The sequence below is a fragment of the Talpa europaea genome (genome assembly GCF_964194135.1).
Source record: "Talpa europaea genome assembly, chromosome: 12".
NCBI lineage: Eukaryota > Metazoa > Chordata > Mammalia > Eulipotyphla > Talpidae > Talpa > Talpa europaea.
In genome coordinates this window covers 58204959-58230911 of record NC_140079.1, presented here as the reverse complement: position 1 = coordinate 58230911, position 25953 = coordinate 58204959, and the positions used below count along the sequence as shown (strand labels likewise).

Below are 25953 nucleotides of genomic sequence, written 5' to 3'. Positions count from 1 at the left end.
GTCAGGGAGCTAACCCACATGGTGCAGCAGACCTCTCCTGTCTCACCCACTGCTCCCCTCAGCAGTGTATTTCAGTAGATCTGCCTGTTCTACTCCCTACTCTGTCTCTTGTGAATCCGCTAACACCCTGTACCTCTGGTCTATACCCCAGTTCTATGTAAAAATTAAAAAATAAACAAAGTTTACCTAATAGTTGATTGGAAGGACTGTCAAGGTACTGTCTTAGGGAGTGAAAGTTTTGTGAAGAGCCTAGTTGAACAAAAAGAGTGGAGTGACAGTCTAAAATGAACATTGGCTTTACTAAGAACTACAACAGCTTCAGAAGCATTAATTTAGCATAAGTTATTAATAAGCTAAGTACAAATAAATAATTATTCTCTGCTCAAGGATTGGTTATAGACGTGATTTACTTTCTTTGCATCAGCCTCAGGTTTTCACCTGGGATCTCAGCCACTCTATTCTCAGTGCCCCCCATGGTGTCTCCCATTGCAGGGGCCCAGGTAGAGGTGAAACAGAACAGTAGCAGAATACTTTTGAACTGTTACATTTTTGTCTTCAGTAGTACTGAGGATCTAGCCCATTAAACTGACCAGCTTCTGTAGGAATTTTCTTTCAGTTCTCTTCTTCGTTCTAGCTGCTGATCTGGGCTCTACATTTTCAGACTGTTAATGGCAATTCCTGATGCATCTTTATGTGCGTCTCCCCCTAGGCCCCCCAGATGTGGATCAGCCCTGCGAGCCAAGCTTGCAGGCCTGGAGTCCTGAGCTCCACCTCTACCATATGAACATGACGGTCCCCTGCCCTGTGGAAGGCTGTAGCCTGGAGCTGCTCTTCCAGCACCCTGTCCAAGCAGACAGCCTCACCCTATGGGTCACCTACCTCTCTGTGGACTCCTCCCAGGCACTCTTTGACACGGAGATCTTGCTGGAACACCAAGAGTCTGTGCATCTGGGACCCTTCGATACTTTCTGTGACACCCCACTCACTATCAAACTGCACATTGATGACAAAGTTGTGGGGGTGAAAGTCTACACCTTTGATGAGCGGATGGAGATTGATGCAGCCCTCCTGACTTCTCGACCCCACAGTCCCCTGTGCTCGGGCTGCAGGCCTGTGAGTTACCAGGTCCTCCGTGAACCCCCTTTCACGAGTGGCTTACCTGTGGTGGTGACGCATCCTCACCGGAAGTTCACAGACGTGTGAGTTGGGCAGTAGAGCTTTCTAAACCGTGGGGCTTCCTGGGGCTTTGAGGGTAGGTTTTGCTTCCTTTATTCCCACGTTTTTACATCCTGACCTGTCCTCAGTTAGATAAATGATCAGAACCTCAGAGGGAATTTTATTCTAAAGTGGCATATCTGAGATGGAGGAAAATATTTCCCAGAAAGAGATGTGCAGGTGTTCTGACCGAAGACACCACTATTAGGATTGTGGAAGAAAGAGGCCAGCACTTGAGGCTTTCGGTCAGACCACAAGTAATTGCTGCAAGTCAGTTGATGAGAATCAGATATCCTGTCTGGTGGCAAGATTTAATTTCCGATTCCTCGCTGTAGCTTTGGGAGAATCCGCCACAGCTGCGCTAACGCAGGAGGGATCCGGTCGGCTCCTCCACAGTTGAGCGGAGAGGCCTGGCGTCTTGCAGACTGCATGTAGTTTCACGACTTGCTCATGGTGTGTGTGGCACACTTTCCTCTTTTCCTCCTTCTTCTCCCTCTCTGTACTTTCCTTCTCTTCCAACTCTCCTCCTCGGGCTTTATTTCTCTTCATTCTTTCTACGTTTAGTGAGTCCTGCCATGTCCCTGGCACTGAGTGCTCAGTGCTACAATAAGATACAGGAATTCAGCTTCTAGAGGAGAAAGCTGGTATGTCCAAGAGCAAATTCTCTTCACCTCATGATTTTCCTCAGAGGGCAGCACTCAGGATACAAAAATGTTTTATTGGAGTGACTACATGGGTTAGTTTTTGCTGCATCGGGGATCATCACAAACATAGTGGCTTAAAACAACAGGCGCTGTTTTCTCATGATTCTCTGAGTTGACTGGATGGCTTGGTGTCCCCTGGCTTGGCCGGAGAGAGATGACCCAGAACCGTCTAATGCACACATCTGACAATCAGCTAAGACACTTGTATGGCTGGGAAGAGAAAGATGGTGCCACACAATCTCTTGTTCTTGAGAAGGTTTTGCTCAGGCCTGTTCTCAAGGTGGTGGAGGGGCTTCCAGCAGCAGGCAGGACAAGCCCACCATGTTCATACTTTTCAAGCCTTTGCTTGTGTTACTCATGTTAACATTTCACAAGCTAAAGCAAGGTGCATGGCTGATTCCAGATACCTGGAGTGGCAAAAGCAGGCCATCTCCTGATAAGAGGAATGTCAGGGTGAGCTGGGAAGGATTTGTGGACATTTTGCAGCTCACTCCAGCTACAAAACATAGAGGAAAATGTTCACCTTAAGCGTAACTACTTTTTTCCCTGCTAATATTTGCACTCTGAATTGGAACTGGAGGACAGTGAAATGGTCAAAAAGCTAATGTGTTCTTGGATGCAAACTTTGCTTTGTACTTGTTCTCTATGACTGAAATAAAATAAAATAATAGGGTTAAAAAAAAGCTAATGTGAATGAGAGGCCAGATAATAGGATGGATTTAAATTTAAAATATACCATTTCTGAGCTTCTCTAAGAAAGCAGTTAAAATGACATTTGATATCTAACTTGTTATCTGTACACATGTGCACACCCAAACACACACTTTAAGGTCAATAATATTCCATTTTCTAGATAAGAAAACTGAAGTGTAACTCTAATTTGATTGAACAGTGAGCATAAATGTCAGACTCAGGATTAAAATCCAGTTTTCTGCCTGAATCTCATTTCAGTCCCCTTTCCCTAGTAACCCACTCACTGCCCACTGTGAACTCACATTATGGAAGATAGGACTCTCTGCTGCTGAGCTTTTCCTCTAAGATGTGAACACACAAGCTGACACTTTCTCCCTCTCCCACTCCCAGACACAGAACAGTATAAGACTTTTACTTGTGGCTGCTTGAGAAGTGTGAAGGAGACCACCTTGTAAAGGCAAACCATCAAAATTGATGAGGTTATAATGGGCTTCGCTTTTGAAAGTTCTGGTATTCCTATGAGATGAGCTCCCCTGAAAAAAGCTAATCTGGAAATTTAGGTTTTTGATATTTAGGTGACTTTCTTACTGATATGACTGAAACCCAGTACAGGTGTTTTTAAAGGTTTTTTTGAACCCTCTTGACATTTCCTGCTTGCTGATTGTGCCATCAAGCAAGAGGGTGGTGGCGTTGTGTGAAGCTGATTGTCTGTTACTAGAGGCCTTGGCAGATATGTGGTGGCCATGCATGGGATTCCCAGCAAACCTATGCAATTGACTGCTGGCATTCCCAGCCCAGCTTGACTTAGGCTGTAGTTTTCCAATTGGGGCAGGCACTGGAAAAAACTAGTATGTCTTTGGAATTAGCAGCCCCTTCTTCTGTCCTTTTCCCTTCTAAGAGCTCTTCACCTGGTCATTGCATTTAAGGTCAACAGAGAGTCTGATAAACTCCTTCCACCTCTGGTGTCAATTGATAAAAAACTCCATTCCTGGTATATTGCATTTGGGCAGGTTTGCATATTAATGGTAATGTAATGTATTTCTCATTGTGGCAATACATCCCAAAAATGATGATGGAAGGTAATTTTACCTCCTTCCCTGAGAGAATTCCTCTTCCCTCTATGGATTCAGTCTTCTCAAGATAAGAATTCTCTTGAGAGTCAAGAAAGCTGTGACCTATAGACCCAGCAAATGTTTTGCTGAGCCCAAATGCTAAAGCTTTTCCTTAGTGTTATTTTTCCCCTTAGTGTTTTTGATTAGTTTGAAGATACAGAAGACTAGCTTTTCAATAGTTAGACTTTTCTTTAAAGCATGGTTTAAATTGAAATGCATCTTCCTAGAGTGTGAAGGGATGTCAATTAATTCAGTGTTAATTCAGTAAAACTTATTGCACCTTCACTAAGTGAAACATACTGGGAATACAAAAATAAGTAGTCTAAACATTCTGCAGCTCTGGAAAACTATGTGTCCTGATCTTTGTTTCACATATGTGGCATGTATCACATTTATGTTCCCCATTATATTTCTTTTAAACTCTTGCAACCCATCTGCAAAGGGCCCAGGATGTATCTCACTTTCTGGATGTAGTGGTCACAGCCCATTGGTTTCCACAGGGAGGTCATGCCTGGGCAGATGTATCAGTACCAAGTTCAAGCGGAAGCTGGAACAGAACTAGGAGAAGCTTCGCCTCCACTGACTCACATCCACGGAGCTCCTTACTGTGGCGATGGGAAGGTGACAAGGTGGGTATTGTGCACATAGGTTTGCGGGAGCAAGGCACCCTGCCCTGCTCTGACCAGGAGGCACACCTGGAGTTTGAGTTTGGCTAGTTTGGGGGACAGGGAGCTTTCCTGTAGGAGGCAATGCACTGTGTGATTCTAGTATTTTTTTTAAAGATTTATTTTTATTTAGGGCCTCCCCGGTGGCACAGCGTTTGAGCGCTGGGTTGCAAAGCTGCCCGCAGCCTCTGCAGCACCGGTTCACTCCCTGGCCACCGGCGAGGGTCCCACATGGTGCGCAGTCCTCTCCTGCCACCCGCTTCTCCCCTCAGCAGTGTATTTCATCAGTCTTCCTGTTCTGCTCTCCGTTCTGGTGAATTCTCTCACCCTCCCACGCTTCTGACCATACACCAGTGCTTGTATAAATAAATAAATAAATCTTAAAAAAGATTTTTATTTATACAAGCACTGGGGTACAGACCAGAGGCACGGGATGGTGACAGAATTTGCCATAGACAGAGTGGGAAGCAGAACAGGCAGATGGACCCAAAGCATTGCTGAGGGGAGTAGCAGGTGAGACAGGAGAGGTCTGCCATGCCATGTGGGTATCTCCCTGGCAGGCCAGGAATTGAACCCGCAGAGACTGTGGACAGCTTCACAGCGCTGCTCTCAACCTGCTGTGCCACCTGATTGTAGTATTAAAGGAAATGCATGACTGGATCGTGATCTTGAGATGTCACTCACATCCCTACATAGTTAAGGTGGGACTCACTTTTATTTAGATCTCACCCCAAAATATGGATGCTATGGGAGTCCTTGAAAGGTTTCCAATACCAAACTGAAGTCTCACAATGGTTCAGGACAGGGACTCATGGAGGAGAATGTTTCATGTCAAATGAGGCTGAAAGAGGAAGTGAGGATCTCTTTTGGATCAGTGGTCTGTTCTGTATTTCTATCTGTGTGACCTGAGAGAAGTTAGTAGTTCTCAAAGCTCCAGATTGCTGATATGATCCATGGAAGACATGATTATAGTATTATAAAAAGGAAGCATTCACTAAAGTCAAGATTGAATCATTTCTTTTATTTCTTAAGATTCCATGCTCCTTTCCAGTTGTCCTTCAGTGATAGCAACTTAAGGGGCCACTTCATTCTGGTTTGACTGTAACTTTCCCCAATTCAGCACTACAGATTCCCATGTCCCAGTTGGTTACCCTGTATCAGTCTATCACTGGCTCAACTTAATATGTTACTTATGTAAAACAGCTGGGAGTAGGAGGCTGAAAGGCTAAGCACCATGATTTGTCTTTGATTCTGGCTCCCAATAAGATGGACTGTTTTTAATTTCCCAGAACAAGTGAAAATATATTGTATCTTAAAAACCTGATAGGAAGAAGCCTTTCTTGGTCTCCTATCCCGTTGTTTAGCAATCACTAAACATTGTTTATCTTCTTAATCTCTAAGATTCTGAACTATCATATAGGCCTATTCCTTTTCCTCTAAGTATATATTCACCATATGTTCCCAGACCTCATAAATATTGAGGCAATCTAGGCCTCCTTAATACCCCAACCAGGCTACTTTACTTCTGCCTTCTGCCTCATTTAGTCTCAGGTTTGCTGCTTCCCTTCCTCCATCTCAGCCAAATTCCCAGGGGATGCCATGCATATACACAGATCAGATCTGGCTATTATTGCTGTTGTTTTGCCTTCTATGCTGGCCTCATTTCAAGTCAATTTGAGATGTACCACATTAGATGGAATATATTATTAAAATTAACTTCACCTGCTTCATTTTACTTTTTTTTTTAATAAAAGCTTCAATGGAAAACAACTTTATTTATTTTTTAAAAGATTTATTTTATTTTATTTTATTTATACAAGCACTGGGTACAGTCAGAAGCACAGAAGGGTGAGAGAATTCATCAGAGCCAGAGTGGGGAGCAGAACAGGCAGAAGGACCGAAGCACACTGCTGAGGGGAGCAGCGGGCAGCAGGAGAGGTCTGCGCGCCATGTGGCGGGTGGCAGGAGAGGTCTGCGCGCCATGTGGGACCCTCCTCCGGTGGCTGGGGAGCAGCCGGGGAGCGAACCGGCGCTGCTGTGAAGCTGCCCACAGCCTCTGCAGTGCCGGTTCGCCCCCCGGCTACCCCCCGGCTGCTCCCCGGCCACTGGAGAAGGATCCCACATGGCGCGCAGACCTCTCCTGCCGCCCGCTGCTCCCCTCAGCAGTGTGCTTCGAGGCCACATTTTAATGTGGCCCCTGGAAAGTTGAAAATTATGTAGATAATTCCCATTGTGTTTCTATTGGGCAGAAGTACTTGATAAATACAGTACACTCAAATTAATTGTTTAGGTCATCTTCAAAATGAAAATGAATGTGAAATTTCCTTAATTTCTTCACATTTTACTTCTCTGTCATCCATTCACAACTTGTCCTTTAAACTGTCAGTTCTAGTAATTTAATTTATAATATACTTTTTATTCCTTTTAAAGCATTCTCATATGCAATTATTTCATCTTTATTCCATCCTTGGAAGAAGGTATTTTAGACTGTGTTTAGAGCTATTCATGATGTTCTGCTTTGGAAAACTCTTTAGCATTCCCAAACCCTTTACTTTTACTTACTGACTTAAAAATATGTGCCCATTTGGGAAATGGTGAAAAGTCAAGGAGATAAAAAAAATTGGTAATTCTCAATTGGTTTTACAACAGTCAAATCTTGGTTCTTTCAAAGGAACTTTGATCCTTTTATTTATCTTATTCCCATGACATGTTGCATGTACCCCTCACTCTAAATTAATTCCACCACATCAGTCCAATTTTAGTCATCAGTTGAATGAACATCTAAGTTTTGAAATAAGAATGACATTTTTCTTTTCTTAGTATTGATCTCTCCCCTGCAATATGTGTTAGCTGCCACCAGGTGGTAGTAAGGAGTAGGGGCAAAGACCTGAGACTGCTGGAGAGAGTAGGCACAGTCTGGCTGCTGAAACTTTTGGTATACAAACAGGAGATTTCAAATTCCACAGAATCCTAGTTTGAACAACAACTGCATCTAGATAAAACTAAGCCAAAGAGACATAGAGAAGTATCATTGAAATGGATTGAAAACAAAACCACATTTAGATAGGCAGGTTTCTTGCTAACCAAGTCAGCTAAGTATTTCTAAGATTCCATTCATTATGTGGCTTTTGCTAGCTGAATACCATTTACCAGAAACTTTGTCAGGATCAGGACCCGCCAATCTCTTAGATATTTCTGACCCATGGACGACTTCACTTTGAGCAATTCCATACCCAATCAACAATCATTTCTTGAACTGTATCTTCTTTTAATATTTGATTTTTTTTCTGCAATAGCATTTGATTTGCTCCAACTTTTCTCCAATATGGACTTTAAAAAAAATATAGCAAGGAGTTTTAAGGACTTTAAATTATGGTAACTGAACAAAAATTCATTTTATATATGGAGATAAATATGTATCTGTATGTATGTAACTATGTATTAAATGTGTATACTTTTTCCTCTAGCAACCTGGGGGAAGAGTGTGATGATGGAGACCTTTTAAGTGGAGATGGTTGCTCAAGGACATGTAAACTAGAGGAAGGCTTCAATTGTGTAGGTGAGTTTAGGAGCACCTTCCTAGGCTTATGTCCTATTTTTGGAGGTGTTTCCCTGTCATATTTTTGTGATCTCTTGAGAACCTGTAACATATGGCTTAGAGATGATAATAACTACAACAATAATAGTAGCAATAGTAATAACAATGATATTTGACATGTCTTTTATGTTCCAGGCACTGTCTAAATGGTTTCACATGTGTTGTCTGATTTAACCCATATACTTTATCTTGGAATTTAAAGAAACTAAAATGCTTTAAAATGCAGTGCTGTTTAGAATTCACTATCTAATGGTTTCAGAGCTGTTGTCTAAACCCCATAATAAGTATGAAGAGACTAAAGTGAGGCAGAGAGAAATAACTTGCTTTTTCTTATCCAGAAATGTTGACATCATTATGTTATCTATTAAACACATCACCAAGAAAGCTTTATACTCTCTTGACTTAGAAAGTTTCCTTACCATAATTTTTATATATAATCTGTGTGATTGTGTTATTTGGCCAGCACTTTGATGTTAAACATGAGGCACTATAATGTAATGATTCTAATCTTGACTTCAACACTTCTAGTAAAGAGAAAGTGGTTTCTGCTCTCTGTGCCTCATGTTAGTCTCTTCATACTTATTATAGGAGGTTAGACAATATCTGTGAAACCGTTAGACAGTGAATTATAAGCAGCACTGCATTTTAAAGCATTTTGGTTTCTTTAAATTATAAGATAAAGTGAGATATGATTATAATTACATGGAATTTATTAAGATGTGAAATACTGTACAGAAGACACAAATGCCCTGCTCTGTAGAGTAAGATCATAAAATTGTAAAATCTTAGTTGTCCATCCATGCAAGTAATAAAACATACTCAGTGCCCACCATGTGTGCCAAGAGTAATAAAGACCCTGATCCGTCTTGTGTACAATCTAGCAGTGAATTAAGAGTCCAGCTTCTTTCTCTTATAGAAATCTCTTCTCCATTTCCTGGGAGATGGACCTTAAGACCATTGTGTATAAAAATGGCTTTGTCTGTTATGAAATCCTCTCCCCTCTTCTGGTTTGGAAACTGAGGCTCAGAGCATTTTAGTGACTCATTCATGGACATAAAACAATGTCTTTGCAAAGCCAGTACTGGAATTAAGATCTCCTACTGCTTAATCAAGTGCTTTTTCCTTGCTATGAAACTAGAGAAGATACATTCTTTTCCTGTTTTATTTGACTACCATTCAGATACTTGAAATTCCTCCCCATTATTCTCCTTTTCAATCCAAACATCCCCTCATGTGATTAGGTTTCCAGACCCTTTCCTATTTGCCCTAACTTGGCATGCTTTGTGTGGTCAATGCCCAGCAAGAAATTCAATACTCCAGATGTGGTCTGGCTGTGTAGAAAACACTGAACTGATTACCTCCTCTCTTTCATATACAAGTATTTGTTAATACCAGCTCCGTTTGCATCATGTCTTATTGGTAGCACATAGTGGGCTCATATTGTACACCCACTCCGCCCCCCTCCACACACACATTATCCACACACAGCTTTCTCTATTGGAGCACAAGTCTCATTTAACTTAAGATCAGATCTTGCTTTGTTTCTGTCACATTTGATCCTTTTATATTTGGCTCATCTTTCCTTAGTCACTAACTCCAATAAGAATATGTCTAAATTATTTTTACTTTATCCTGTTAAGTTGTATTGCAAAGATTTAGATATCTATTTCAATGGGTAATAAGTTCACAATTCACTAAATATAAAGCTCTATTCCATTATCTCTCAAAAGATTATGTTTGAAGAAACCATTGTGAAATGTGTTTTGAGAGGTCTGTTAGTTTTAGATGGATTGGAAAAACTGAAGTAAACAATTTTAAAGTCACAAGAGAAAAGAAATGGGAGGAAATAGTGTCTGGGTAATAAATAGAAAAGCAAAACAAGCATTTATGCATGTTATAAACAATATGCATATTATATTTTTACTCCTTTTTTTTTAAGAGTTTAGCTTTTTTTTTTTTTAAGATTTATGTATTTATTTATACAAGCACTGGGCACAGTCAGAAGCGCGGGAGGGTGAGAGAATTCACCAGAGCCAGAGCGGGGAACAGAACAGACAGACGGATGAAACACACTGCTGAGCAGAGCTGCAGGCGGCAGGAGAAGTCTGCACACCACGTGGGACCCTTGCTGGTGGCCGGGGATCAAACCGCCACTGCAGAGGCTACGGGCAGCCTCGCAGCTCAGAGCTCAACCACTGCACCACCAGGGGAGGCCCTCATATTATAATATATTTTAAAAGCATATTCATATGTACATACATGTGTGTATAAAATACATACAAACGTGTATATTTATGTATGTACAGGGATCTTTGGTACATCACTTAAAAACACTGGAACTTAGGTTTCCTATCTATGAAACCAACAAAAACCACAAATGTCACACAGTCCTAAGACTAAAAGAAATAGTATGTATGTAACCCTTATAAACCTGGAGCCATGTTGTCCAGATTAGAGGAGTTGTACACTTGAGGGAAAAAAAAATTTGACAGCAAAAGTAATTGAAAAAAAAATTCCTCAAATACTGTTGTATTGCAGAGACTCTGAAGGGTATCCAAATATACAGCACATCATATCACTTATTTAAATTTCCTTTTTTCTTTTACCTTCCTTTCTTCTTTTACTTCCTTATATCCCTAGCATCCCCTAAATATCTTGTTCAAATCTTCCTGAAAGTTTCTCTGCAGAGTCAGATGCCTTTTTTCTCCACATTGGTTCTCCCCTAGTATCACCCTTTTCTGTACCTTTATTATATAGATGGATGTTACTATTTTTCCCATCAAAAGGAACCCCTCTTCTTTAGAGGTGTGTGTGTGTGTGTGTATGTGTGTGTTTTGTCTGCATATATGGGGCAGGCATTAGTCTAGCTGGCAATTATAGGATTCTCTGTGGCGTACTGGACAATAAGTGTAATTGCTTTTACATGGCATATATAAAAACACTTTTTCTAATATCATACAATATTTCTTGGCAGGGGAGCCAAGCTTGTGCTACATATATAAGGGAGATGGGATATGTGAGCCTTTTGAGAAGGAAACCAACATCATAGATTGTGGGCTCTATACTCCTAAAGGATACCTGGACCAGTGGGCTACCCAAGCTTACTCTTCTCATGAAGACAAGAAGTGTCCTGTTTCCTTGGTGACTGGAGAACCTCATTCCATGGTGAGAAGAATAGAATCATGAGAAACATTGTGAAGTCACTCCGCCAAGTGCTTGATGAGAACTTGTATTTTGCTTGATGGGAACTTGATGTCCTGATTTGGACCTCAAGCTTAGTCTTCACTGAACTCAGAATAAGATGTTAAATGAAAAATTTCTAAGCCAGCATTTAAATCACCTACCCTTAGTCCACTGCCCTTCACTAATTTTTATCTAATTTTGGCTATGCAATAGCTGACTCCATGGCATAAAAAAGCAAATTAAAATAAACCTTATAAAAATATCAGAAGTTGCATTTAGGCTCTGTATTTAGGAAATTTATTTTAAAGGAGGAAAAGGAAGAAGTAAAGTCAGAATGTTTGGATTATACTACTATATCCCTCAATATTATTATTATCCCTTAATATTATTATTAATATTAATAAGTGAGGTTTGACAAGTTATTTAACCTTTCTCACTCTCAGTTTTCTCATATGTAAAATATGTACAGTAATATCTTTTGCATTTAGCTCTATGGTTTACTATAAGGACCAAATCAGATTTGAACTGATTTTAACTATATTAAATATAAAAGTGTGATTTGATTTGAAAAATTCTTATTATTGAAGAAATTCTAAACTTAGTACTAAAAAAATACTCAGGAATACAATTTTTCCTGAATATCCACCTATATAAATAGAAGATCCTCTGAGGACTCAGAGGCCTGACTTCTATGAATTATAGTTGAATACTGAAAAGAAGATTAAAGACTTTAGCTCTTGGGTACTATTCCAGATGTTTCCATTGCCAGATAAGTTCTTCCATCCATCATAACAATAGGCAACAAAGCCCTTTCAACAGAAGTGAGATTTAGTTCTCTAGATATTTTAGGTCAGGATGAAATCATTGGACTTTAGCTTGAGGAGCCATCCCCAGGAGATTCAGGAACCACCCAAGGTGGGTGAGACAGTTCAAGGAACTTGTCAAGGACCAGGTGTCCTAGATTCCAGCTCTTTCCCCTCCTGGCCTGCAGTTTTCTTCCTCTGTTAATAAGATGAGTGCTGCCCCTGCAGGCGTGATGTCAGCACTTTAAGCAGGAATAAAAGGGAAGACCAAAGGAAAATAAGTGCATGCTAGCTGTGTCATTCCTTTTTTATTGGGAAAATGGCTGCCTTTCTGAAAGTTGAATACTAAAGACTTACATCAACATCTCATGAACAGATCTAGGTCATGCATCACTTTAGTTGTAAGGGACCTTGAGAAGATGAGCATTTATACCTAGATACACTGTCCCACCAAACAAAATAAGAGTGTATTGTTAACCAAGTCAGGGAAATGGATATGGGTAGGCAACTAGCCATTGCTGCCACACTCCTGTGGTCTAATTCTGGCATCATCCCCCAGAGTTCTGATACCCATTGACAGGAAGCTAAGAAAGTTGGGAGATTTTAAGTCAGTGACATCTCTCTGAAGTGGCTTTTAGTCTGTCTGTCTTCCCTAAGTGAAGTGTGAGACATTTCCTGGAGTTGCTATTCCATGGCCCCTGTGGTTCCCTGACTCAGTAGCTCATTCCTGGGCTTGGTAGATCCTGCCTGTTATGGCTCTAATCTTCATCCTGTACAGACTTCCTGGCTAATCCTATGAACAGTTGCCTGAAATCTGCCAGGACTCTTCTTTATGCAAGATCCCTGGGTCGACTGTGGGATGAAAGATTCCATGTGTGTTTTGCTGCCCTGGCAAGTGATATCTCAGAGCTTTGAGACATTTGTGTATGGAGAAAAGTTTTCAGCCAGCAATGCAATCATGGGACGCTCAAAAAGAGAGGAAACCTTTGGTTTTACGTTGGAGATTTCACTGTCTTTAGTTATCTCTCATCCTTAAATTTTCTTTTCAGATTTGCACACCATACCATCCAGATTTACTGGAGCATGATCCCCTCACTGGCTGGTTCCCCTGTGTCACCAGTGGACATAGACCTCAGGATGAAGGAAGCAAACTGCCAGAAGGAAGTTTGGAGAGCAAATCTGAGGTTTGGCTCAAAGTAAGTGGCCCAAATGGTTTTCTTTGTTGAGACTGTAGATAAAGTGTGTGTGTGTGTGTGTGTATGTGCATGTGTGTATGTGAAAGACTGCATTGGAATGGCTTCTCAGGAAATTTTATTTTGTTATCTCAAAGTTTTTATAGTTCAAATTTATTTTCTCCTCTTTTTTGAATGTTGGACTTCTCCAAAGTGTAACATACACACAAAAAATGCAAAATATCAAAAATATGTAGATCACTGCATATTTACCAGTGAACATCCTCTTTCTTCACCCCATAGATTAAGACAGCCCATAAATATCACCCCAAATCTTCCCATTCCCCTCCTCAGTTATTATACCACAGAGGTGGCTACTATTTTTGCTTCTATCAGTATGAATTAGTTTTGCCTGTTTTTGAATTTTATGGGGAAAACTTCACAGCACTGATGGATATACTACAATTTATTTACCCATACTCATGAACATTTGGGTCATTTCCAGTTTTGTAATTGTGTTCATAACTTCACTAATTCCTCTGACCTGCAATTCTAAAGTCTCTCAAATAACAGAAGCATCAACAGCCCCTTAGTCAGCAGTTTCTTCTATAACCCCATTCACATTTCATGCACATATCACCTTCTGCATTATCACTTCTTTTTTCTTGACTGCCAGCTAATTCCACATTTTGATTATCCATTTTTATAAAATATCTTATGGGTTTGTCACTGGGAGACTAGGAAGCTACATAACTGTATACTTTCCTTACTCTTTGTGAACTAAATAACATACAGAGGGACCAATCAATGACAAACTATGAAAGAAGTGATGTAATTGGTCACTGATGATGGCTTGCATTTGTCATTTGTGTGGTGATTTGGGGATGGAAGAACTATTAGTAAAATGTATACCTTTGTAGTTAAAATTACTATACTGGGATAAATGAAATTTGAATCATGTTGTTGGGACTTGGATTTTAACTAAATTCCCTTAATTGATATTTGTGCATATGGGAACTATGTAAAAGGAGGACTGTCAGTATATAATTTAAAATTTCTGTAACTTCCTGGTGGATTTTCTCTTTTAATATTAAGAAATGTCTCTTTACCTCTAGTACTTCTTGCTTTACTATAAACTTTGCCTGATAGTAGTATAGTTTTAGCTATAGTGGGTAATTTTTTCTTTCTTTTTAAAAATATTTATTTATTTATGCATATAAGAACTAGGGTACAGACCAGAGATGCAGGGGTGGGGGGTAGTGAGGGGATTCACCAGAGACAGAGTGGGGAACAGAACAGGCAGAGCCACTGAAATACTCTGCAGAGGGGAGCAGTGGGCGAGGCAGGAGAGGTCTGCCGCACCATGTGGGTATCTCCCTGGCCGGGGATCAAACTCGTGCTGCAGTGGCTGTGGAGAGCTTCATAGGTTGCGTCTTAACCTCTTGCACCACCAGGGAGGCCAGGGTAATTTTTTCTTATACTTGTATATTGTGTCTTCTTTCATCCTACTACTTTTAATCTTTGTGTAATGGTATTTAACATTCTTTTTTTGAAATTAACATACCATTGTTTATACTGTATATATGCAATGTGTGTATATAATACACACACACACTACTCCAGAGATTGCACGTATATTCCTAATTGGTTACAATCTGCACAATTTCATAAACACAAGAATGCTTTACCACCATTTACTGCTTTCTTGACTTCAAAAGTTAATATGATTTCATTTATTCTACTTCTATTATTATTTTATTATGTATATTGAAGTAATATGGTTTTCAACACTTATATGTTTTAGGGGTATAATTCACAACTCTACAAATGTATGTTCTTACAACACACTTACCACTGAAGTCCCACTAGCCTTCCACCATAGTCCATTGGGCCTTCTCCCCCCTTTGCTCTTACCACGCCTCCTCTTATGATAGCCTCAGTTATGCAGTCAGATTTCAAAGGTTTGTATTTATCTGTTCCTTGGCTTTTTTTTTTTAATATTCCTTGTATGAGTAAAATCACCTGATATATTTCTATCTCCTGACTTATTTCACCACACCAGCTCTCTCTATGTTGTTGCAAATGACAAGATTTCACCTTATTTTCATTTTACAGCTGAGTACTATTATAGTGTCTGTGTGTGTGTGTGTGTGTGTGTGTGTGTGTTATCTCACATCTCCTGAATTCCACTCATCTATATTTGGACACTTAGATTGTTTCCATGACTTGACTATTATAAATGCTGCAATAAACAAGAATGCATATATCTCTTTGAATTGTTACATCTAGTTTTAATGATTTGAGAAATTTCCATAGTGTTTTCCAGAGACCCAGCACTATTTTATGACTCCCTCTCCAACACTTATTTTTTTTAAAATGCAGATTAATAGGCCCCAGGAGCAACTGGTCTTGTAGTCCCAGGATTTGCATTTTCTTACTTTTTTCCTTCCTTCCTTTATTTATTTTTGTGTAGAAGAACTGGATGTAGGCCAGAAGTGAGAGGGGTGAGAAGATTCACCAGGAACAGTGTCAGGAGCAAAAGAGGTGGATTGACTGAAATACGCTGTTAAGGGAGTAGTGGGCGAGACAGGAGAGGTCTGCTGCACCGTATGTGGGTTATCTCCGTGGCCAGGGATCAAACTCTGGCCTTAATGGTGATAGCACTGAGACTTAACCCCTAGGCCACCAAGGAGACCCTCCAACACTTATTCTTTCTGTTCTTTTTTTTTTTTTTTAAAGATTTATTTATTTATACAAGCACTGGGTACAATCAGACACGTGGGAGAGTGAGAGAATTCACCAGAGCCAGAGCGGGAAACAGAACAGGCAGGTTGATGAAATATACTGCTGAGGGGAGCAGCAGGCACGGCAAGAGAGTTCTGCATGCCATATGGGTGGGGGATCCAACCGGCACTGCAGAGAGGTCTGCCTCGCTATGCGGGACCTCTCGCTGGTTGGCTGGGATCGAACTGGTGCTGCAGAGGCTGCGGACAGCTTCACAGCGCGGCGCTCGACCGCCTGCGCCACCAGGGGAGGCCCAGTGTCTCTCAAGTCTTCTGCCTATTTTTTAGTTGGGTATTTTGTTGCTGTTGTTGAGTTCTGAGTTCTCTGTAGATTTTGGATATTAGCCGCTTGTTTGATGTATGAAGTACAAAGATTTTTCTCCCATTCAGTAGTGTCTTTTTGTTTTCATGTTCGTTTCCTTTATTGTGCAGAGGTTTTTTACTTTGATGTGGTCCCATCTGGGTTAATTCCTCATTTAAAACTGTTGATTTTCATCTGGTAGTTCTGTCCATTAAAGTAAATAGAGTTTTGAAGACTCTTTCTACTATTGTGTTGCTGTCAACGTCTGATTCTGTTTGTTAATCATTGCTTTACATATTTTGATATACCTTTGTCTGTTGCATATATATTGATGGGTGCTATGCATTCTTGATTTATTGTTTAATCATTATATAATGTCCATGACTGTCTTTATTAACACTTTTAGCTGTAACTTCATTTATATTATGTAAGCATGGTGTCCCTGTCTATTTAGGATAGCATTTGTAGAATTATTTTCCAAACTTTTACTTTGAGCTTATGTTTACATTTGGAACTCGGGTGTGTCTCCTGGAAAGAGCAGGAAGTTGGATTTTGTTTTAAGTGTTATTTTATTAAGGCATTATTATATTGGCTTATAGCACTATATGAGATTTAGGGGAATAAGTTCACACCTACTCAGATGTATGCACAAATGCATTCCAATCCAAGATGCGGGAGGCAGTCGGTGCTTCTTGGGACTACAAAATAGCCTCCAGAATTACCAGATGTGTGAGCTCCACATTCAACAAGTAGTTGGTGTTCTTTATGATATTCAGCATTTGCCCATATTCATTGGACTAGGAGCAGAGAGGAAGCCATGGGAACCCAAGCGGAGGGTGGGGAGGGCGGGGAGGGCTACCTTTCCAAGTGCCTCTGTATCATTCCAGGTAGGTCCATTGTTCAGGCTTTCCTACCCTTTCTGGTATGTCTCATTGACTTGTCAAGTCTTCTGTTCTCTTCTAAGTGATATTGCTCCATCATTGATGCTGGTTTGCGGTATCTGTAAAGGAAGAGATGACGCCTGGCTGCTTCTAATCTGCCATCTTAGGGCCCCTTTTGATATGATTTTAAATTGCCAAATATTTACTTTCTCCAGTGCTCTTCAGTCCTTTCCACATTTCTATATTTCCCTCATTTTTATTTGCTTAAATAAATCCATTTATTATTTTTTAATATTAGTCTGCTGGCAATAAATTCAGTTTTTGTGAGACTGGAAATATATTTATTTGACATTCATTTTCAAAGAATGTCCTTGTTTGGTATAAATCCCAATTGACCAGCTGTTTTCTCTCATTAGTTCAAAGATGTTGTTCCAATGTCTTTTCACTCTCATGCTTTCTTTGGAGACTTAACTGTATAGCTGATAAATACTACTTTGCAGGCAATATCTTATTTTCTGGGTGCTTTCAGTATATATTATTTTGTCTTTTGTCTTTAATAGTTTTTATTATACTGCTCTTAAGTCTGTTTTTCTTGATAAATATTGGACTGTTTGTCAAAATCTTGACCTATGGCTTAATGTCTTCATTTAGTTTTATAACACCCCCACATATTGTTTCTGCCCATTTACATTTTTTGATACCAAATATATATTCTTTTTAGATATCTATCTTTTACCCTTTTCTCTTCTAACTTGCATCCCTTTTTGTTCTATATGCTACAATCCGATCACATCTTCTATTTCATTAAACCCAACTTTCACTTCGTATAATTGGCTGTTAAACTTTTTAAATCTCAAATATCTGTTTAATTTTTCATAAATTCTTATTTTCTTTAAACTCATCCACCTTATAGTCTATTTTAAAAATACATTAATCGGGCCTCCCTGGTGGCGCAGCAGTTGAGCGCTGGGTTGCGAAGCTGCCCGCAGCCTCTGCAGCACTGGTTCGATCCCCGGCCACCAGGCGCAGGTCCCACATGGCATGCAGACCTCTCCTGCCACCCGCTGCTCCCCTCAGCAGTGTACTTCGGTCCTTCTGCCTGTTCTGCTCCCTGCTCTGGCTCTGGTGAATTTTCTAACCCTCCCACACTTCTGACTGTACCCAGTGCTTGTATAAATAAATAAATAAATTGTTAAAAATAAATAAATAAAATACATTAATCACAATCATTTTAAAGTTTGTATATGATAATACCAATATAAAGGTGAGCTGAAGTCACCTTGACTTAGAATGTTAGGTTCCCTTCAATGCAGTTTCTTTTTTTTTTTCTAGTCTCTTCAGTTCTTACCTCCTCAGTTGCACTCAAATATTCTTTAAAAATTTTTCCTATTTTATAATTGCTTTTATCAGAAGTGTTTACCATGCTATAAGCTACTCAATCACAGATAACAACAAAAATCTCCATTTGGGATTCTTTGAATGTATGTCAGTTGGCTACCAATATTTTTGTATTGTATTTGTTCTTATTACAAGTGATCTAGAAGTAATAGTCCTTGTATAATAAAATATCACCAATTTAATTGAAAATTAGTATGTAAAACTGATTAAGAAAATTTAGTTCTCATAAGTTCCTATAGTATCAAATGAATTATAACATGATTAAAAAATGAGTTGGTTGGATTTTTTTCAAATTTTTCTGAGGATCAAAGAACTTCTGCCTTTTTATTATTCCTTTTAGTTCACTTTAATCTTGATTTGATATATAAATGTGATTAAATACAATAAATCAGGGGTAAATTTGTTGCATAAAAAAGAAACAACTGTACTGAAAACATTAGCCTTTAAGTAGCATTCTAAATCCTTCATTTACTAAAATACTATTTGCCTAATAAAATTTTAATCATTTTAGTTCACATTTACTGATAACTTCTCTTAGTTTTCTATATTTTTTCTAATCTTGAAACAATAGACCAAAATGTAAGAACTTTCTTACATAAGATGTAATTTTTTTATTATTTACAATAATAAGCACAATTTAAAACCACATGCATTATAACTCCAATCCCTAATTTATTCCTCTATGCTATGTTGACTCATTCAATCAGCATTCATTATGCACCTGTGGTATGCCAAGTCCAGTAGTAAACATCGGGGGTAACTGGGGAATAGGACATGAGCAAGAAAACAAATTAAAACTTATGTACAATTGGGAGGAAAGACTGCCTGTCATCTTTTGTTGGATGTCTTCTAAATTCCTTAAAGATAATGTATCCATGGATCCGGTTCACAGGATTTATTAAGTGCATATTGTAAGTTCTTGATGCCATTAGGGGATAGGGAAAGAAACAGAAGGTATGATCTCTCTCAGAAAGTACTTTGAATATATGCAGTATAAACAACAAATGAAGCAATCTGAGAAACAGATATTCAATAAGTACTTGTTGTTTGATTTCACAGGGAGCCCATCAACATATGCAAAATCATATGTTCATGTTTATTTTCATGGCTGTTCTAAAATGTCTCCAATTTGGAATAGTCTCACTCAGGCTGGACTGGTTAGCATCCTAACAGAAACCATCAGATATTCATAGTATTTTAAATACCAGGGTCTTCCACATCAGTTATAAATTATGGGCAACTGCCTGGAAACCCTTGCTACATAAAACCTAAAGCTTGTTAACTATAATTTCCTTTCTTTCTTTGTTTGGGTTCAACTAGCTAAACACTGCATATGAATCTTCAATAGAAAATGCTATGCATATTTAGTTAATTAGATTTCAAAGATGAGACTCCTTAACACCAGATGCTTGGGGGTAGGGGTAGGGGAGAGGGAGAAAGGGAGAGAAGAAAAACACATTTATTGAGTTGTACTCTATTCTAGATGTTATTATTAATTGCCATATAAATTTTCTATCAGAGATATTATTTTTTTCTCATTAAAAATTATTATCTGAAAACTCAGATATGCTAAGCATTTTAGATACCATTGCTAATAGAGCGATAGATAGTGTTGGGGAAAATAGGGGTGCCCCCGGTTGACAGTCCTCATCCACGTGCTTAAGAATTTGGGGTAACGGGCGGAGGCCCTCCCTGAGTGAGCAGGAACAAGGCGCCCAGGCAGGGGAGCGGGATTCAAAAGGCGCCATTCCCGCGCCACTGATCTGGGCTACAGCCCGCATCCTGGAACTGAGGGCTTTGGAACTGAGACCTGGGGCACGAAATTAGGGGCGTGGGTTCCCCACGACGGTGGGGCACAAGGCAGACACAGCACCCCAAAGCCGTTGAGGTGTACCCTACCATCCCCGCTCTGCTCCCTGTCCCACGGGGTGGAAAATCAGCTCCCCAAGGGCTCTAGGAGAGATCTCTGGCGCCACCTAGCGACTTGACCCCAGCACAGGCTACTGAAGGAGCTAGTGGCCAGCTGGGGAGTTAGCCCACACCGGGCCCCTTCCGAACAAGTAGTCTGAGCCCACAGGGAGAGCGAGCACCCACAGCCGGGGAAGACCAGGCGCGCAGAAGAGTGTGCCTGAGACCAGAAGCGCAGGGAGTGTGTCCCACATCACCATTTTAGAACAGGGACATTTCTTCAGTAAAGACTACCTGCAGAAGGCTTCCTCAGGAGCCAGAGGTGAGCGGGGGAAGTTCGCCCACGCCAGACCCCCTCTGGCCTGCAGTCCAAGCCCAGAGGGGAGCAGGAACCCACCGCCGGGGCAGACCAGGCGCACAGGGGAGTGTGTCCCCACATCGGCATTTTAGAACAGGGACCTTTCTCCAGTAAAGGCTGCTTGAAACTGACAGATGACTCCTGGAAGAACCAGAGGGGAACAGAGAAGCCCACCCAAGATGCCGGCCAGTCCCAACAACACAGTGTCCCAACGCATACGGCAAATTAGAAAACAGACAGTAGGGAGGAGAAGAACCACACGCAACCTAGCAACTCTCCAGAGAAAAAGCATACCACAAAAAGAAAGCCAGCCCCCAGATTGCAACGACAATAACTTGGAAGAATTTCTGAGCCTTCCAGAAAGAGAATTTAAAATTGCCGTGATTAAAAAACTGACAGAAGTCATAAAGGAAAACAATGATAAGGGAAAAATAATCAACGATCAGAAGAATGCAATTGAGTCCCTAGAGAGGGAAAACAATGGTCAGAAGAAAGAAATTGAGTCCCTAAAGAGGGAAGTAAAAGAAATGCAGGAGATCAAAGAATTAATGGAAGAACTAAAGAATTCTGGGAAAAGCAATGAAAGCAGAATAGATGAAATGGAAGAACGAATAAGTAATCTTGAAGACACAGAAATAAAAAGAACCAAAACAGAAAAGGAAAGAGAAGTACGAAGGAAAAAGAACGAAGAAAGACTTTGGGAACTATCTGACTCCATGAGGAAAGGAAATATAAGAGTTATAGGAATACCAGAAGGAGAGGAGAGAGATGTAGGAACAGAGAAAATATTCAAAGAGATAATTGAAGAGAACTTCCCAAATGTGAAGAAGGAGCTGAAAATTGATATACAAGAAGCAAGAAGAACACCAAACTTCCACGACGAAAGGAAAAATACAGCAAGACACATAATAGTAAAGCTCCCAAGAATCCAGGACAAGGAAAAAATAATGAAGCTGGCAAGAGGGAAGAAACAGATAACATTCAAAGGAAAACCAATCAGGCTGACATCAGACTTCTCCGAAGAAACACTACGGGCAAGGAGAGAGTGGAGGGACATAGTCAACAGACTCCAAGAAAACAGATGCCAACCAAGAATACTCTATCCCGCAAAACTCTCCTTCCTCTTTGAAGAAAGAATATGGACCTTCCCAGACAAACAGAAACTCCGGAATTTCATTGCAACTAAACCCCGAATCCAAAAAATACTACAAGGAGTCCTAAAGCCAGAACCTCAGAGCGACGAATAACAATGAAAGAAGGCCAAAAAAAAAAAAAAGTTATTAAAAGAATAAATAAATAAAATCAAAGGAAAGACAAACACAATGGCAAATACAGATGTTAACATATCAATATTAACTCTAAATGTAAATGGACTAAACTCTTCAATAAAAAGACACAGGGTTGCAGCCTGGATTAAGAAACAAAACCCAACCTTTTGCTGTCTCCAGGAAACACATTTAGCTACAAAAGATAAAAATAGGCTCAAAGTTAAAGGATGGAAAACAATCCTACAAGCAAATGGACCAAAAAAGAAAGCAGGAACAGCTATACTTATATCAGATAAAACAGATTTCAAACTCAAAAAGATAAAAAGAGACCCCAATGGTCACTACATTATGATCAAGGGGACAATACTTCAAGAAGAAATAACACTCATTAACATATACTCACCAAACGAAGGAGCACCAAAATATATCAGACAACTGTTGTCCTCTCTGAAAACAGACATCAGAGAAAACACATACGTAGTGGGAGACTTCAACACACCACTATCAACAATGGATAGATCAACAAGACAAAAAATAAGTAAAGAAACCAAAGCTCTAAATAAAGACCTAGAGCAATTGGGCTTAACAGACATCTATAGAACACTAAACCCCAAAAAAACGGAGTACACATTTTTCTCAAGCGCACACGGATCATTCTCCAGGATCGATCACATACTGGGGCACAAGACAAACATCAACAGATACACCAAGATTGAAATCATATCAACCATCTTTTCTGACCATGAAGGCATCAAACTAGAAATAAACCATAAAAAGAAGGCAAGGAACTTTCCTACCTCATGGAGATTAAAAACCACACTACTGGAAGACCATTGGACTAATGAGGAGATCAAAGAAGAAATTAAAAAGTTTTTTGAATTGAACGACAAGGAGGACACCAATATCCTAAATGTATGGGATGCAGCAAAAGCAGTAATAAGAGGAAAATATATAGCAATAGAAGCTCACATCAAGAAACAAGAAAGAACGCAAAGAAACAACCTAATCTCGAAGCTCAAAGATCTAGAAAAAGAACAACAAAAAAACCCCAAAACCAGTAGAAGAAAAGAAATAATAAAAACCAAAGCAGAAATAAATGAAATTGAAACTAAAAAAACAATCCAAAAGATCAATGAAACCAAGAGCTGGTTCTTTGAAAAAATCAATAAAATAGACAAACCCCTAGCCAGGCTCACAAAGGAAAAAAGGGAGAAAGCACAAATAAACAGGATCATCAATGAAAGAGGAGAAATCACAACGGACACAGCAGAAATCAAAAGAATAATCAGTAACTACTATGAACAGTTATATGGAAACAAGTTTAACAATCTAGAGGAGATGGACAAATTCCTACAACTCTACAATCACCCAAAGCTAGATAAAGAAGAAATAGAACACCTAAACAGACCAATTACAATTAGCGAAATTGAAATGGTAATCAAAAACCTCCCCAAAAACAAAAGCCCAGGACCTGATGGATTTACAAATGAATTCTACCAAACATTCAGAGACGAATTAGTGCCTATCCTTCACAAACTCTTCCAAAAAATTGAGAAGGAAGGGACAATACCAAACACGTTTTATGAAGCCAACATTACACTAATACCAAAACCGAACAAGGACAACACAAAAAAGGAAAACTACAGGCCAATCTCCCTAATGAACACTGATGCAAAAATCCTCAATAAAATTTTAGCTATCAGAATCCAACAATGTATCCATAAGATAATTCACCACGACCAAGTTGGATTCATTCCAGGGGCACAAGGATGGTTTAACATCCGAAAATCAATCAACGTTATCCAACACATCAACAAAAAGAAATATAAAAACCATATGATAATATCAATAGATGCTGAGAAAGCTTTCGACAAAGTGCAACACCCATTCATGATAAAAGCCCTTGAAATTCTTGGGATACAAGGAACATACCTCAACATCATAAAGGCCATCTATGACAAGCCAACAGCCAGTATCATTCTCAATGGTGAAAAGCTGAAAGCAATTCCATTAAGATCTGGAACAAGACAAGGATGTCCACTCTCACCATTGCTTTTCAATATAATACTGGAAGTCCTAGCCAGGGCAATAAGACAAGAGAAAGACATCCAAGGAATCCAAATAGGAAAAGAAGAAGTCAAACTATCACTATTTGCAGACGATATGATATTATACATAGAGAACCCCAAAAACTCCACAGAAAAGCTAATTCAACTCATCAATCAGTTCAGTAAAGTGGCAGGATACAAAATCAACACGCAAAAGTCAGTAGCCTTCCTATACACAAACAATAAATCTGAAGAAGAAGAAATCAAAAAGACCATCCCTTTTGTTATTGAAACAAAAAAAATCAAATATTTGGGAATAAATCTAACAAAAGAGGTAAAGGACCTATACAAAGAAAACTATAAAACACTGTTAAAAGAAATAGAAGAAGACACAAAGAAATGGAGAGACATCCCCTGCTCATGGATTGGAAGAATAAACATTATTAAAATGGCCATCCTTCCAAAAGCAATATACAGATTCAATGCTATTCCAATCAAAATTTCAATGTCATTCTTCAAAGAAATAGAACAATTATTGATGAAATTCATATGGAATCACAAAAAACCCCGAATAGCCAAAGCTCTCCTGAAAAAAAAAGAAGGGAATGGAGGCATCAGACTCCCAGACTTCAAACTATACTACAAAGCCATAATCATCAAAACTGCATGGTATTGGAACAAGAACAGACATACAGACCAATGGAATCGAATAGAAAATCCAGAAATAAACCCACAGATTTATGGTCAACTAATCTTTGACAAAGGAGCAAAGAATATGCATTGGAGCAAAGAAAGTTTGTTCAATAAATGGTGCTGGGAAAACTGGGTCGCTACATGCAAAAGAATGAAGCTTGACCACCACCTCACACCATACACAAAAATCAACTCAAAATGGATTAAAGAACTAGACATAAGACCTGAAACCATAAAATATATAGAAGGAAATATAGGCGAAACACTACGTGATTTGCACATCAAAGACATCTTTACAGACACATCACCCAAAGCAGTGATAGTGAAGGCAAAGATAAACAGCTGGGACTACATCAAATTAAAGAGCTTTTGCACAGCAAAAGAGACAATAACAAAAACAAAGAGAAACCCCACCAACTGGGAGAACATTTTTGCACCCAACACTAATGATAAAGGACTGATCACAAAAATCTGCAAAGAGCTGATGAGACTCAACAACAACAAAGAAAATAATCCAGTCAAAAAATGGGCAGAAGAGCTTAAAGGAAACTTCTCTGAAGAGGAAATGCAAATGGCCAACAGGCATATGAAAAAATGTTCAACATCACTTGTCATCAGGGAAATGCAAATCAAAACTACCATGAGATACCATCTTACACCAGTGAGAATGGCACATATTAAAAAAACTAGCAACAACAAATGTTGGCGAGGGTGTGGAGAAAAAGGAACTCTTCTGCACTGTTGGTGGGAGTGCAAACTGGTCCAACCACTGTGGAAAGCTGTGTGGAGATTTCTGGACCTACTAAACATAGAGCTTCCATATGATCCAGCAATTCCACTCCTAGGTATTTACCCAAAGGACACAGAAACATCAATTCCAAAGAACACCTGCACCCCTATGTTTATAGCAGCACTGTTTACAATAGCTAAGCTTTGGAAACAACCCAAATGCCCAAAAATAGATGACTGGATCAAGAAGATGTGGTCCATATATACCATGGAATATTACTCAGCATTCAAAAAAGATAAACACATGCAATTTGCAGCAACATGGATGGCGCTGGAAGGGATCATGCTCAGCGAAATAAGCCAAAAAGAAAAAGAAAAATACCGGATGGTCTCACTCATAGCAGGAATCTAGAAAACTTAAATAAGGGACCAGGAAAATGA

General features: G+C 39.5%; 1 protein-coding gene across 2 annotated transcripts in view; it reads left to right on the top strand.

Annotated features, from left to right (window-relative positions):
* Nucleotides 1-25953, top strand: part of PAPPA2 (pappalysin 2) — a gene marked incomplete at its 3' end in the record, with an annotated part of 286538 nt that overhangs the window by 139476 nt on the left and 121109 nt on the right. For both annotated transcript variants that reach the window (XM_084251295.1, XM_084251294.1), the window contains exons 7-11: nucleotides 710-1199; nucleotides 4225-4353; nucleotides 7857-7948; nucleotides 10962-11152; nucleotides 13023-13169. In XM_084251295.1, coding sequence (XP_084107421.1) covers nucleotides 710-1199; nucleotides 4225-4353; nucleotides 7857-7948; nucleotides 10962-11152; nucleotides 13023-13169 — 1049 coding nt within the window. The remainder of the gene's footprint in view (nucleotides 1-709; nucleotides 1200-4224; nucleotides 4354-7856; nucleotides 7949-10961; nucleotides 11153-13022; nucleotides 13170-25953) is intronic.